This window comes from Cheilinus undulatus, linkage group 20, assembly GCF_018320785.1.
Source record: "Cheilinus undulatus linkage group 20, ASM1832078v1, whole genome shotgun sequence".
NCBI classification, from domain to species: Eukaryota; Metazoa; Chordata; class Actinopteri; order Labriformes; family Labridae; genus Cheilinus; species Cheilinus undulatus.
The window spans coordinates 15614712-15630574 of record NC_054884.1 but is presented as its reverse complement, the minus strand read 5'-3'; the positions used below and the strand labels follow the sequence as shown (position 1 = coordinate 15630574).

Sequence of the window (15863 nt, the reverse complement as noted above, 5' to 3'; positions counted from 1 at the left end):
AACTGAAAATGGCAGAAAAAGGAAACTGAAAAGTTGTGATTCTGTTTCATTCTGCTACCTCCTGACAGAGTCCCAGAGGCCTTTGCAATCTCGCCCCTGAAGATGCAACGTCCATCCAGCAGCATTTCCACTTCCTTCACCCCTCTGAAGGAGTGAATACGTGACTTGTTGTAGTTCCACACTCTGATCATCGCCACCTGATACGGAGCACCAAAATCCAGGAAGATGGTATGGATTCTGCCAGGGGTGAAGGGAGCAAGCCAAAGGTGCATGTCATCCTGGGTACGATTAACACCGTTGATCAGGTTTGTAACCACTCGTGGATCTTTGCCATATGCAGGGAGGATGTTGATGTCTGGAGGGTCGGCGTGAATGTGTGCAGGCTGTAGAGGCTCCCCGCTGGAGCTGAACACCTCAAGCCCGTTGAGGCCGACATAGTGGCGGTCGCCCCATGTGGAGAAGATATTGATGACCAGGCGTTGGCCCTGAGGCAACACCGGGATCTCGAACTCCTCCTCCCGCTCCATGGACGAATCGTCTTCAGGGTTTTCACATGGGACTCCCTGATTCGTTAAAGAGGAGAGTGGGCTCCTGGGGGCTGTGGAGGTGTTAATGGGCAAAGTGGGTGGACCGCGGCCCTGGCGCTGAAGGAACTCGTCAAAGATGTCACCTTCGAAGCCCATGTTGGAGATGCGTCCACGCTGGCATTGGTTGAATTTGGTGAGAGAGTCCCAGGACTCCCTGAGGGTGTCATCCTGTTGGCTGTGCAGCTGAGAGCGAGAGCTGCTCTGTCTCCGGCTACTCACCAGTGACATTGGCTCCTCTAAAGAGTTCACAAAGAAAGGCTTGTAATTAAAATACAGTAAAAAAAAAAAAAAACAATCCTCCAATGACTGTAAATTTTATTTAAATTATTATTTAAAAAGTAAACAAACACAAAGGAAATATGAGAAGGCAGATTAGATAAGCAAGAGATAATGCCACAGGAGTTTTGAAGAGGAAGGGAGGTCCACATCCATGTCAAGAATAATTTTCCTGAAGTTTTTCATCTACGAACTTAATTGAGATTCTGCATTACTATACTACCTTTACTAGGTGCAGTTTGGCCCTCAGGACAAAATCATTTTTTATGTTTTTGATTCATTTTAAATGATAAATTATGTTCTTAATTACAACTTAAAAATACTTATACTGAGGCGCAGATGGCCTGGGGGTTTAAGGCATGCCCCATGTATGCAGGCACCTGGGTTGCCCCCCCCATCCCTGTTTCTTCTTCTATGAATGTAAGCATAAAAAAGTCTGCAAAATATATCTTAAAAAACATGCATATATTACTTTTTGAAAAGCAATCTTGAGTTCCTCTAACTTTGTGTGATTCTGTTTCTTTCTTTCTTTCTTTTTTTTTTTTTTTAATTTTTTTTTACTTTATTGAGATGGAGCTCTCTGTTTTCTGTCTCTTCCTGCACTGTATATTATCTGCTCCTGTCATTCTTAACTGTGCAAAAATAAAAAAAACAAAAATAAAAACTTAAATTGGGGGACTGACCCAAGAGTTTGGGACATCCTTCCTTTATTTATGATAACTGCCTCAGACAATTTTAAGTCTTTAAAATTGGATCATAAATACATTTGAATTGGTTTGTTTTGTAAACAAGAGTTCAACCCTTTTCTATTCTTCATCTGCAGCCTAGCAAATATTGTTTATTTTCAGAAGGTTTGTACAATAAACACTTCCTTATTTTAGTGATCAGACAGAGACTTTGAATGCATTCCTCTTGTCATAGTCAATAGTCAAACACTTGAAGCAGAACTACTAAATAGGTGTCCGATGGGAAGGATAAATTGACAGCATGCTGCCAATCAGACAGAAACTAATTACTCCGATCAATGTTCCCAACCAGGAGGAACCACTGAGCTGAGGTTTTAGAATAGGATATGGACAAAACAAACAGAAATGAAACCGTTACTTAAAAAGTTCAGGGTATTTAGTCATCCACACTTGCATTCTGGGTTCTTTGTGATCGCTTGTGACTGAAATGCACCACCTTTTCACGTGGGTTCTGGAGGGCTTGGCTTTTTGGAAGATACAAGTATGGGGGATCAGGGGAAAAGGTTTGGAGCCCCTCGCCTGCATCATGGCATAATTGCTGATGAAATACAACACACAGAGGCGTTCCTCAGTGTTTGCCTGTCAGAACTTGGAGGTAGTAGCTTTTCCTACCTGTGTTTGTCACTGCAGTAGCTCTTCGCTGCTGCTCCTCTGTTGTCCTGGCACTGGCTGGAGTGTTTCTAAAGGAGCTCCTGCGCCCACTGATTGGTCTGTTTGGCTTCTGCTCTCCGAGCTCCTCCAGCAGGTCACAGCTCTGGTCCACAGAGTTAGCCTTCCACTGACCCCTGTTTGTTGTCCTCTCATTGCCCCGGCACACTCTGGCGGGGTTACATGGCAGCTCTGGGAGCATTGAAGAGGAGGAGGATGACGGCGATTTGGGCTCTGCAGAGTGTTGGGGCACCAGCCACCGGGGCCTCTCTCGGCTGGTCTCACAGCCCTCTGGGGCTCCTCTGTTCAGGGGCTGCAGCCACTGAGGGGCCACCCGTGATGAGGACGGCTGGGTGGTGACCGTCTGCTCCATGGGGGCAGGAGACTCCACCTGCTGCCTGAGAGAGAGGGGCTCCTCCGGCAGGTCAAAAGAGTTTCTCTGGGTGGAGGAGCGGTGAGCAGAGGGAGAGGGAGTGATGGGCGGTAGAGGTGTATGAGATTTTTCCTGCATACCTAACATAGCCTGGCCTGCTGCGTCAGACAACTGCTGATTGGAATTTAGGTGTCTCTGGGTAGTGGTGCTCTCCCCAATCTTCCTGTCATCATGGCGCTGGGGGCTGGCACCCCGGAGACTGTGTCCTGAGGACACGGGGCTGGAGAACAAGGAGTCTGAGGCCTGGAAATCCTTGAGGTCTATGGAGGTGCTGTAGTCAAAGACCTGGTTGGCGCAGCCCTTCTCTAGTTCACCTTCAAACACTAAAGTGCTGTTCAAGTACAGTTTTATGAGCCGGGCACCGATGTCAAGATCCTGAAAGGAAAAGAAAGAGCTTTGATTAACCTGAAATCACAGAGAGAGTCACCAGAACCTGAGCTTTGGCAGAGTTATGCAACAAAAATCCACATTTATTTAAAATTCCAATATCTGGTATCTACATATTTTATTTTTTTCTGCACTTTAAAAAAAAAGAGAAGATTCAAATAAATAAAATAAAGAATTTGGTTTTAAAAGGCACCACAGGATAGTATCCAGCATTTCATACTTTGTTGTTTTTGTACAGCGAATAAATTAATTTTAATGCAACTTGGCAATGCAAGTTACAAACTCTAAAAGCATACAGACTAAAAATTATAACTATTTCCTAAACGCAGAGTAAGTGCTCTTAAAGATAATAGTAATTAGTACTCTCGCGGACATGGCTACCTCGAAGAAATGGCTGAAGCCCAAATTAAATCTATGTGATTCTTTAGGCACTAAACCACTTTAACCCAGGTTAAACTACACACTATTTCCCACCAACAGCTCCTTACCTTTAAGGATCAAGACATCTAGTCACTCTAGACAGTTGAAACAACATAAAGACAGATATACGGGGGTCTTTGAGTGTATTACAGCAATAAGGTTGAGAGGCAGAAGCCCATGTTTCCCCCAACACTAATCCTTTGGAGCTAATCTCTCACTGCTCTACATTTGGACAGACTGACTGGCAGCTCAGCCAACCACTGCTAAAACAAACCCCACCCCTGACACGATCACGCCTCTACAGTGTAGAGGCGTGTAGAAGCATGCTGTATTTATCAGACCTAGAGTCACAGAGAGAAAAATTAATCATCTTGTTTCTCAAAAGGGGAATGAATCAGTGTAGTGAAACATAATAATAAAAAGCACATACATTCAGGCTTCTGTTGTAGTTCCAGATTTTGATGCGAGATATTCCAAAGTCAGGTAAGCGCTCTGTGTTCCTGATGATGAAGTAAAGCTGGATGGGAGGGTGGAACGGACACGCCCACATGTGACGCTCTTTGGTGGTCTGTAGCCAAGCAAAAGAGAGAAAAAAAAATCAGAAAATGCTTTGTTCGTGCAAGTAGTGCTCAAAAGACAGGTACAAAAGCCTGAGTATAAATAGTAACTTGACTGATGGCTGTGTCCCATTTAGGATTTTTAAGATTCAGGGACTTATTAAAGCGCTTGCTTGATCACTGGGACAAACAACTGGGACAAAAAAAAAATTTACAGAGCCATAATAAATGTTTTTTGCTCCAGTGTAGCAGTTCCTGCTATAAACGGTCAAAATATCTATGGCTGACACGGGTTGTTATGTTTAATTTGATCCATGGATAATTTGTCAGTGTGAAGGGAACAAAACACTGACTTGTTTTGTTTTGTTTGTTTTGTTGTTTGCAGAGTCTCTCCCATCTCAGCTGCAGAAGCTTGTAACTCATTCAGAGTAGTCATAGGTGTCTTGGAGGCCTCTCTCACTAGTCTCCTTTTTGCAAGGTCAGTCAGTTCGTAAGGACGGCCTGATCTAGACAGATTTACACATGTCATATATCTTCCATTTCCGGCTAATGACTGATTTAACTGAGCTGTGGAGGATGTCCAGTGCCTTAGAATTTTGTTTTGTATCCATCCCCTGATTTTATACCTTTCACTTACCTTTTCTCTTGCTTAAAGTGTTCTTTTGTCTTCGTGGTATAATAGTAGCCAGGAATACTGATTAACCAGTGACTGGACCTTTCAGACACAGGTGTCTTTGTACTACTTGAGACACATTTTCTGCACTTAGGTGATCCTCATTTCACCAGCTATGAGAGAACGAGCCCATATTGGCTGGATGAATATTTATACAGGTTTTTTAAGTTCATATTTTTATTTAATTGACATTACTTTGCATAAATATGATTTGACATTAAAGAGTTTTGTAAAAAAAAAAAAAAAGCCAAATTATATTGACCATGACGACGATTTGTAAAATTCAATAAAAGAGAAAAAATGCTTTTTATAGGCACCGTATGCCAGTGTGAAGTGTTTTACTTCCCTCTTGATTGTATACTGTTATTGACGATAAAGATGCTGATAAAAATAAAGATGAGTGTTTAAATGGCTTAATTTAAATCTTCATATGGTGCAAACATCAGCCATTGCAGACTCCTCATGCTTCCTGCGACTGCACAGCTTTTACCCTGTCAACATTTTTCATTCAACGTCTATATTAAGAATAAAAAAGACAAAGACAGATGTGGTTGTCTGAAAAAAATACAAAAGTATCAGTACATCCCTTAATTAAAAGGACAAGAAGAGCTTTAATGTTGAATTTTTATGTTAAATTCATGTGGCAGAATTGTTTCAAACAAGCAGGAGTTAGAAACCGACCTTCATCTTTCCATTAACAAGTGCCTCCAGGTTCCCCGGGTAGTCTGTGTTCCTGATGTCCAGGTCATGAGGCGACACGTACAGCTTCTTGTTCCTGAGGCAGAAAAACTGCAACTCAGTCAGCCCGACCTGCAGAGCATTCCCCCAGTTTGACAGGATCTCCATGGTAACGTACAATGCAGGTATGACCTCGGTTGAAGACCGCCGTCTCTGCTATGACAGCACACAACATTAACAAGTGCTTCTGAGCGCGTATGTCTCTATCACAGTCAGCAGTATTGGGATAATTTAATGTGAAGTGTGAGACACTGTGACTGACTCACCGGCTGCTTGTTAGAGTCTGTTCTGACACTCTGAGCAGTGTTGTTGCTGGGTGTTGCTTCAAGTTTCTCCAAGGCTTTCAGCAGCTTCTGTTGTTGCCTGAATAGAAGGATGACACCATGAGCTCTGCTGCCTGGTCTATTATCTCTGACCTTTAGCTGTTAATGGGGATTGATAGCTGAGCACAATCACGCTGACATATAATTCCTCAAGGTCAGAGGATGTGAACACCATAAATTTGTCTTTGTATTAGTTCATATAAACTGCATTACATTTATTCAGGCATTGCTAAATATCGGCTACATGTTTATTATCATAACAGCAGGTGTTCCTCTATCACTCAGAAGTCAGTATGTTTTTGCATTTTCTGAGTTTAAGTACTGTGTTTAATCAGCATACCTTGGTCCCAAGAGAGTTATTCTGTTCATTGCCATCGTGACACTGCTCTCATCTCTGTCATGACTGCTGCTGCTGCTGCGGCGCATTAAGCCATTCGTTGCCTGGTGTCCCCTGCCCTGGATAAAAAAAAAAAGGGGTAAAATAAAAAGGTCAGCAGAGATGTCTAAGCTTTAAATGCAGAGCTTACATGTAAGCCAAATCCACAACACTATCTCTGTATAGGGAGAACTATGTTTAAAACAATACACCAAGGCCCTCTGAAATGCTGCGGCCTAATAATCAGAGTTAATGAAAGGACACAAAAACAAACCTGAGTGCTTTTTCAGCATATTTCTCTAAACATCAGACTTAAAAATCATAACCTGCTGTTTTTTACTGGAGCTGATTTTCCTTCAATATAAGCACCTTGGAAACAGCTTTAAAACATATTTTGTTCTGTCCCATGGACTGACCTAAATTCATGACTTACTTGCCCACATCATGCACCTGGTTAGCACTTCTTCACTTATCATGATCAATTTTCTTGCAAATACTGCGGCACACACTGCAAGAATAAAAGCTTAAAAAGTTGAGTCTTGATTCAGGCACCTTAGCTAAATATAAACTCAGATCTAACGTTCCCTTTCTTCTGAAGATTCCCAACGAGCACGTGCCGACCCTTTGTGTGACATTATGCAAAATATCAGCTTATTTTTAGAATTAACAGTCTGAATCTAGAGTTCATCAAAACACAACAACAGCAGATCTAATACAAATCTTGAAAAACAGTGTTCTAATGGCTTTAGACAAAGATCTGCTCTTTATTTTTATTAGTACAAGAAGGGGAAATTGACACATTTGACCATAACATCTTGTTGGAGACACTGAACACTAGGGAATGGATTTCACCAGCTAACAGCCCCATGATTAGCACCAGAAAAATGCCCCTGTACACAAGAGAATTTGTACTGATTATAAGCCAGCACTGACGCCCACCAAGTTTGGCAACTGAGTGAAAATGAATGTGAAAATCATGCCTCTGATTGCAACCATCCATGTGTCACATCAGTTGCTTTACACCAAGATCACAGTAGATGTGACATAGACAGAGTCAGACCTAAAAAAAGCAAACTACAGTTTTCATACTTGGAACACAGAGTCCTTACTGAAGGTGCAGAGACATGCATCCAAACTCAGTTCAGACATTTCTCTCTCTGACAGAGTGATGCTGTAACACAGTTGCCAGTTCATTCTTGTGGATGTTGGGGCTCAAAACTAGAGTTGACACCCTCCAGTCAAGTTGTTAATTGATGAGCTCATGTCCATCCAAAATCCCATTTGGTCAGAAATTCGCAGTGAGAGTGAGAGAGAGTCAATGTTGTTTCAAACTAGCTAGTGACAGTGACAGGATTTTGTAAGGCTGTAGACAACCAAACAAAATCTTGGTCAACTGAAATTACACCCACACACTGGCAAATCGATTGGTCGTGCAGGTAAAAAAAATCAGCTTTATCAGTGACAGGTTCCTCATTGCATCCTCTGGTAGTCTGCATGATCTTAAAAATGAACATAACAAGCTTTATGAAGTATTATTAATGATTTTTATCCTCATTCTGCTGTACTAAAATGACAGCTGATCAGCATTCTCCTGCCTTTAATCATAATTTCTGTGATCATGGCACAATAACTCTTTGGCATTATATAGCCTACAAAGTATCCCCAGATCATTAATTTATATGATAATAACTATTAACAGGATCACTTGTTCCAGCCCGTGCACTTATGAGCGTTATCAGACAGCATGCAGCGTTTATTTACTGAGGAGAAGTGAAAAAGCTTGCTGGTTGGGACTTAATAACCAGAAGACAATGTCTTTTCTCTCTTCTGCTCTCTGTCTGTAGCAAACACTAACGCTGACATAAACTTTTTAATCCGATGATAAATGGGACTTGGGGCTCTGACAGGGGAAAGAGCAGAGACACTCAGCAGCACTGGACAAAAAGCCTGCATCTTTATGTCAAATGCAAGATGTTGTTTGCAAGTTATTTACAGCGTAACCACTGTGAAACAATCAGACACAGTAGTTCTGCATCACTTTGTGAGCATCCTCTCCGTCTCCCTCTGAGTCTGTCAATCAGTCAGCTGCACACTCTGCCGTTTCGAGTGAAAGGTGTCAGCCCTTGAATTTTGTTTGCATTAGGCTATCACTGCTTTTTGGTTTAATTCATCTGTCTGTAAAACATTTCATCTAGTCCCTTCAGCATCTCATGAAAACATACATGCTAACATTAGTGTTTGTTATAGACAAAGAGCAGAGGAAAGAGACAGCAATGTCTTCTGGCTCTTGAAAATTTTTCTTTGCATCCCAACCTGTGGATTTCTTTTTAGTTCACTCAGTAAATACAGGCTTTGCTGCATGTTGTCTTGATAGTATTTATATTCCAATATTGCACCGCCCACCCTGAAACAAGTGAGTCCCTTCAATTGTTACTATAGTTATAAATGAGACAAAAACAATTATCTGAAGCTTTATTGTACATAATGCTGAGTAAGCATTAATGTGTGGGAAATGTGTGTTTGGTAGATTATTTCTTTGTTGTAACTAGTCATAGGTTGAGTTGATAAAATTAACCCTAGGGAAAGAGAGAGGAAAAAAAAGAAACTAACTTTACTTCAGTGGTGTCAAATAGCACCATTTTGAGTGCATGTGGCAATTATCACTGGTGTATGTGAATTACATAGAAAGGGGGTAATTGTGTGCCAAATTTTTGAATACTATCTTATTTACAGACAGGCAAATGGGACAGGCACGACCAGGACAATGTCTGCTTGGCAGTGCAGTTTGCATCCATTTCTCTCTTTTTCTCTCATTTGCACAGGTTTAGCATCAGCAAAAGTGGCACAATCCTTTAGTGATTCAAGCCCTTATTTGGCATTAAATGAACCATCAGATAAATCTCCATTTGTACACATTAATGGCAGGTGCTTATGCAGTTGAAAAGCGGTTAGCCTTTCTTCCAGAGCCCCGGGGCACAGGGTGTGAACCCCCACACCCTTACTACTACATCACACAAAAATATCTGTGAATTAAAGATTTGCGCAGGGCAGGGGCAGTACACCAGAGGTTGTAGCTATTAGATGAGCTGCACGACATATGAAGGCCTGGGCTTTCCTTTGGAAGGACTCTTGCATACCAGCGATGTCGAGTGAGCTGGCTTGGCTTTGGATTGCCGTTGCCGCTTTGTCTGCGGTGGGGTGCCCTTGCACTGGCGAGATAAGTGAGGGTGGATACACCTACTACTGGTCCGATCCCTAAGTGGGGGGCGCATACACGGTTGCAAACCAACTGGCCCCCTTGATGTTGGAGGTAAGAACTGAAACAGCCCCCTCCAAGGTATTATTGAGGGGGCAGCTGGGGGGATACCTGAAGAGATGGGGCATGGGCCTGGCAAAGTGCCGAACCAACATATGCTCCCATACCTGACCTGACACATAAACAATTAATCTTCCAAAGTTAACATGGAGTATCACAAGGCTATGTGCTCAGACCATTTTTATTTTCTATCCAACTTTCTTGGTAACTGTATCAGGAAACGCTACATGCTTTTTTAACGTTATGCAGATGATACCATTTTATATTCATCAATGGAGCTACGATGCAATGACCTAAACTCTAAACATAAATTGACCTGAACAACCAGCATTTTTCCGCAACTAAATTCAGACCACAAAATAGGTGTTCTTTGGATCAGCATTACAGCAACTAACAGCTGATCATCATTAAAATATGTAAGTACAGTGAGGGTTTCACAAACCGTGTTGTAGCTGAAGAGCTCAAAACTCTGCAAAGGATCGTTCTCTCTCTGGATAGCATGACGCACCCTGCATGCCATCTCCTCTGGGTCCCGCTCCTCAAAAGAAGCCTTTTTGGCAGCTGACAGAGGCCTCTCCACCCGAATCTTTGACCCTGAAACTGAAAGCAAATAGCTGTTAGACAACAGTCAAGCATCATATTGTAAGTAACAAAAACACTGACGACATAATTGTAACACTCAAAAATTTTAAAGGACTCACTCTGACTATCCCAGCTGCCTTTGGAAGGTGGCCTATCTAATGTCTTGCTCTTCACCAACATAGGCTTAGTTGGTATATAAGCGTCGATGCTTTCTTTCCTTTTTGCAGACAGAGAGCGTTCAAGCTTACGACCTGTCATGGGACAAAAAAGGAAGAGGAAGATCATCAAAGAAGGGATATAGTAAGGTAGTCAAAATTATCAAGACACTGATACTTTTGAATATCATTTGTTTTAAACAATACAATCTGTTTTTTCATGGAATCAAAACGAACCAAAGCAGGAATTAGCTGCATTTCTGGTAACTAAAAACAGGAAACTATCCAATATTTGGTACTTTAGAGTTTTTGTTGCTGTGGTATTAAATGGGTATAGATACTGTTTGATATTTACAAGAATTAAATGAAAGTTTTAAAATCTGTTATTGTGACAACCCAAGAATATACTGAGAATCTGCAGGTGCAAGATGCCCAGAGTGCTTCTACATCCCAAGAATGACTAATACTTGAAGTAGGCACAGACAGGCAAACGTCCTTGCCTCTTTGTCCCCACATGAGCAGGTCAGTGCTGATGAAGCAGACAAGGAAGAGCATGGAATCACTCCAAACAGCCAAGACTCACTCTAAAAATCAATAATAAACCAAGAAAGTGAGTGATGAAGCCTACCTTTAGGTGAGGGCCCAAAGTCCAAAACAATGAGGTTTGCTGAGTCAAGATGGCTGCGGGAGCCGCTGGGTCGAGGGCTGGAGGAGGAGGACTTTGAGGATGTGAGAGGCAGTCCCAGTTCATCCAGACTCTCGACGCTCTCCTCCCTCTCGATCTGCTCCTCCACCCACTCCTCATCTGACTCCTCCCCTGCTGAGCCGCGATTGCTCCGCCGCATGCTAACCTCCAGGCTCCTACGCAGAACCTAGTTTACAAATGTCAGCATTTATGTATGCACCCATGCACACAGTCATCAGTTTAAGCACTCAGAGGCGCAAATAGACACACATGTGTGATGACAGTTTAAGTACTCACTTGATTTATGAAGTCATCATTAACAAAATGTGTCATAAATTAACATCCAGGAGCGTTAAACTAATATAGATGATTCACTTCCCTTGACAGGTTAAAAAACAGCATGATGCATACTTATTCTTTAGCTTACCTTCACTTCTTCAAGGTTGAGAAGTACCTTCTCATTGTGCTCCTGGCTGGCCTGGCCTCCTTGGCTTTCAGGCCTGGAGCTGAAGGAGCGTGACACCTTGAGGGTATCTCTTTGGGAGCAGGGGGTATGAGACGAGCGCGGACTGGAGCTCTGTGTGACACAGGGTGATTGGACAAAGTGGAAATGGCAGAGATGGAGAGATGCTAAGTAGTACAGACAGCTGCATCTGACACATAGCCCCTCCCCTTGAAAAAACACCCACACACAGGCTTAGTAGGCATTGTTATGTTTTCACTCTACCTCCATGTCTATGCTTTCATAAGGCTCAAAATCCTCCGGGTAGCGCTTTTCTGGGGAGATTTTCAAACTTGGTCCTTCTTCTGTTCGAATTCTCACAGAATCCTTCAAACAGACATGAAAGGAAACATTTACACAGTGTACTTTTACAGGGAAGTAGTTTTTTTCTCACACACTGAATTCAACAATTACAATAAGAAGAAATGAGAAGCCTCTACCTGTACCCATTCTTTCCTCTGGACCTTTCCGGGGGCAGTGTGACTCCTCTTCCTGTGGGTCTGCTCCAGATTGCGCCTGTCTTCAGTTAACTGGTGGATGCTTCTACAGGCATCTGCGAATGAGTAAGAGCAAAGAAAAGAACGTGAGCAGCTTGCAGCGGACTGCTGCCTCGGAGGAGAAGGAACACGCTGGCACACTCGCAGATGGTCCACAGCACAGAGAGAGGAAGAACTAAGAACTGGCTGCCAGCTACAACTGTCACTATCATTTATTCACTGAGGAATGGGCATGAGATCATGCCATGCACGATACAAGCTGAAGAGTGTTGGCTATTTGCTGGTCCTCCATATGGTCTGGGGATGACAGAAGCAGTTAAAGATGAGTACGATGTGGAGCCCTCCATTTATGTGTAAAAATAACTTAGTGCAACTTTCCCCCCCGCACATCAGAGAGATAAAAGAATTATGAGGTCTTACATAAGAGTTTTTACTTTAAAGTGTGTAGGTTTATTTTGGTCTCAGAGCAGCATACCTGCTGTATGTGCAGGCCTCCGAGCATGTGAGGAGGACACAGACTGGTGGTTGGAGCTCTTGGGCTGCTTCCTACTGGCATCAGCATTTGCTCCATTTAAATAAATAGAGAAACCTTGCTCAAGCTGTTCCAACTCGATCTCTCTAGGGTCTTTGACTTTAAGGCGCTTTAGGATCCTGAGGAGGAAAGAAAACTGTGAAAAAAAAAGGGCACTGCAACACAGCTTGATTAAGTTTAAGATTTAGACCCACAGATCTGTTTTAATCTTGCATGCTTCACACTCTACTTCTGTGTACCCAAGATTAACAAAACAATCAGTGTCCCAAAAGCTATGTGTGTCTCTTCTGTAAACCTATCCATCCCTCCCAAGCAGCCCATGCTCACACTTCACCTGTTTTTGTGCTGGAGGGCGATTAAATATTCATCCAGAGTGTCATCTACAGCAGAGGCAAGCTTCCCTCCTTGGCACGTCGGATTCTCCTTCAAGAGCATGAGCAAGAGTAAACACATGCAGAGTCAGGAAAGCCGACATCAGCTATTTGAGGACAACAGATTGTCACAGTGCAACATGGGTATTCACATTCACAGACTGCAAACAATATTACAAAATGAATGCAAACTGCTTCTCTTCCAGTCTTGAGTACATAAAGCGTCACGACAGCTCATGCAATGGGGAAAACACTGAGTCAGTGAATGAGGTGGAAAATACGCTGAAGATTCATCCATCTGTGCATGGTTGTAATTTTTCAAAATGTTTGCTGATTTTGTTCACGATGGTTCAAAATAATGACAACTTCTTTTTTACTCTAACGCCAGGAGACTCCCCACACTGAAATAAATTGGAGGAAAAGCAAGCACGACAGTATGAGTGCCTTAACTAAGTGAAACTACTGACTAAAGTTGGGCCAACATCCATGTGGAGTAATTCCAACAATTTCATGAATCAATACCTAGTCAAATGTAGGCGCTTTAAAACTCAATCCTACACTGAATTCATTAGATGTGGGCACACAGATTAAAATGACTGGATCAAGAGCTATTACATTGCACAGTAATGTCTTCTTTGCATAATGCATACTTACTTGCATGCCAAATAAAGAGATGAAGCTGACTATTTGTCATCCTACAACCCAGCAATTCACACAGTTTAGTACAAAGTATTCCTTTTATTTGTCTTTATGGGCGCCAGTTTGGCTCAGTTAGTACAGTAGACGCCCAAATACAGAAGCAACCAACCTAGACACAATGACTGATCCCAAATCTGGTGCTGTTTTGTGCATTTCTTCTCCACTCTCTCCCCATAACTTCCTGTCTCGCCAATTAAATAAAGGCAAAAAAAGATCATACTTTTCTGTAAGTGCTTTATTCTCCATGTATGGGTCTATTTAGGGTAATATTTCCGTTATGTACACAAAAGCTGGGCAACAACTGGAGATGTAATTTCAAATATAATTTTGGCTCCCCACTGTAAAACATGACAATCAAGATTATGATTGCTATGTTATATGTCATGTTGATCTTCCTTTACAGTGTAGTGTATAAAACAGTCACCAAAACAGCTCTCTTTTTAATTTAAGTGAGGAGCAGAGAGAGACATGGCGCAGACTTCCAGTTTTTTTTTGTAAAGCAAGAGAGCTACGGAAGACAACAGAAAGGTACAGCGCACTCTTTGCCCCTCCCACCAAAACAGCTCTCCCTTTTAATTTAAGTGAGGAGCAGTGACAGACATGGTGCATATTTCCAGTTAGTTTGTAAAGCAAGAGAGCTGTAGAAGATGAGACTAAGACAGCTGTTAGTTAACAAAAAAGAGAAATCAACTTTAGTCATAATGAGCAACTTGAGTTTAAGGAGTTGGACCTAGAATAATGTGAAATAACTTGCAAAATGTTTTACACAGTTTTTGCATCCTCTCAAAACAAGCCAACAAATTTATAAGAAAGCCCGATATTATAAGCATGACATCAGTATCAGCCAATATTAGCTTAAAAAGTTAATTATCAGTGTAGGCAGGTATAAACACTTCTTTAATACTGGCCTATATCGGCTGCAAAAAACTTTTGGAGTTTTAGGCTGGACAAACAGACCCCTGACAGCTTAAGTCTTTTTCTTTGTTTATCCCCATTCCTTACATTTTATAATGTGTTTTAATTACTCAATTTTGTTATTCTGTTCATCCTTGAACTCTAAAGTGTACTTTGAGGACTTAAGTTTTAGGTCTTAAGTATAAATATAAAAATCTTCATCAATATTGTTATCAGCTAAAACGACTTTGAAATTGCTGGCATAATGGATAACAGCAAAAAACAGAGTATCATGCATTCCTACAAAAGCATTTAATCATTGAAATCACACTTAAAGTATGTTTAATAATCCCAATCTCAGTATCATCACAATCTTGCTTTTTGCCCTAACTGGGAAGCCTTAGGCTGTTTCTACCAAGCGGTCTGGTTCAGTTTGGTAGGGTACACATTTGTGTTTCCATTACCATTTGGAAAGGGTCCTAAATAAGTGACCCATACCATCCTATTTTTTCAGCAGCCTTCCATGGGGATGCCGAGCATACCCCGCCCCAAAAGGCTGGAGCTACACACCCACCAATGGAGGTACAGGTAACTGTGGAAATGCAAACTATTTTGTGGTTTACCAAACCATACCAAACCGTACTCAATCAAACTGGACCACCAAACTGGACGGAAATGCGGCTATTGTATATTGGTGTAATATTTCTAGCTGCACTTTGTAAGTACTGGTGGATCTGTTTCTACTGGTCTGATTTAACACTGCCTCTGTCGCTTCAAGTGCCATTTTAACAGTTTCTCTCACACTTCATTCAACCTTATGTTTCAACCTCTAATGTCTAATTTCTTATGTAGCATTGCTGCCCCTGAGGAACTAAATATTATATCACTCTGTATTTGTGTATATTTCAAACAACATCAAAGACAAACTAGACTTAAAATCTGCGCTTGTAAGATTAAAACTTAACTTCACATAAGAAATCAATTCTACATTTGAGAATCTAACAGAGACATTAACAATCCACCACTTAAAATGAAAAGACTCCATAAAGACTTGTTATTTCTGCATGCCTGAGGAAAAGAAATGTTGATTTTGACTTTCAGCCAGTATGAATTGAATTATTGAGTCTTGGAAGGAGCACTGGTTGTCTTCGTTACACAGACACATACAGGACAGCTCATGCCATTCCACTTTTATAAACCATGCAAGATAAAAAAATCACAAAGCCCTTACTCAGTTTTTAGAAATGAAAAATGCTACAGCATCAGCCTATATGAGGAGCAGGAGGGAAACAAAGAAATTTAAAGAGGGAACAGAGAGTACTTGTTAGTACCAGAGTGTAGAAAAACAAGAGACAGCTGAGACTCTGCTGTAAAACCTGGCATGCATAATTGAAACAAATGCACAGGAAATCCGACAGCTTATTTTTTTAGCAAATCAAGTAAGATGACAGATGATTTGAACTCTC

At 41.7% G+C, this 15863-nt stretch overlaps 1 protein-coding gene across 3 annotated transcripts in view; it reads right to left on the bottom strand.

Annotated features, from left to right (window-relative positions):
• Positions 1-15863, bottom strand: part of LOC121528547 (katanin-interacting protein) — a 32072-nt gene that overhangs the window by 15420 nt on the left and 789 nt on the right. For 2 of the 3 annotated variants that reach the window (XM_041816054.1, XM_041816055.1), the window contains exons 3-16: positions 12768-12856; positions 12377-12552; positions 11845-11957; positions 11630-11731; positions 11330-11479; positions 10846-11089; positions 10182-10313; positions 9923-10080; positions 6129-6244; positions 5732-5828; positions 5409-5621; positions 3928-4065; positions 2222-3065; positions 59-823 (exon numbers count right to left, since the gene is read on the bottom strand). In XM_041816054.1, the coding sequence (XP_041671988.1) occupies positions 59-823; positions 2222-3065; positions 3928-4065; positions 5409-5621; positions 5732-5828; positions 6129-6244; positions 9923-10080; positions 10182-10313; positions 10846-11089; positions 11330-11479; positions 11630-11731; positions 11845-11957; positions 12377-12552; positions 12768-12856 (3337 nt within the window). The remainder of the gene's footprint in view (positions 1-58; positions 824-2221; positions 3066-3927; positions 4066-5408; positions 5622-5731; positions 5829-6128; positions 6245-9922; positions 10081-10181; positions 10314-10845; positions 11090-11329; positions 11480-11629; positions 11732-11844; positions 11958-12376; positions 12553-12767; positions 12857-15863) is intronic. The other variant, XM_041816056.1, reaches the window with a different exon arrangement.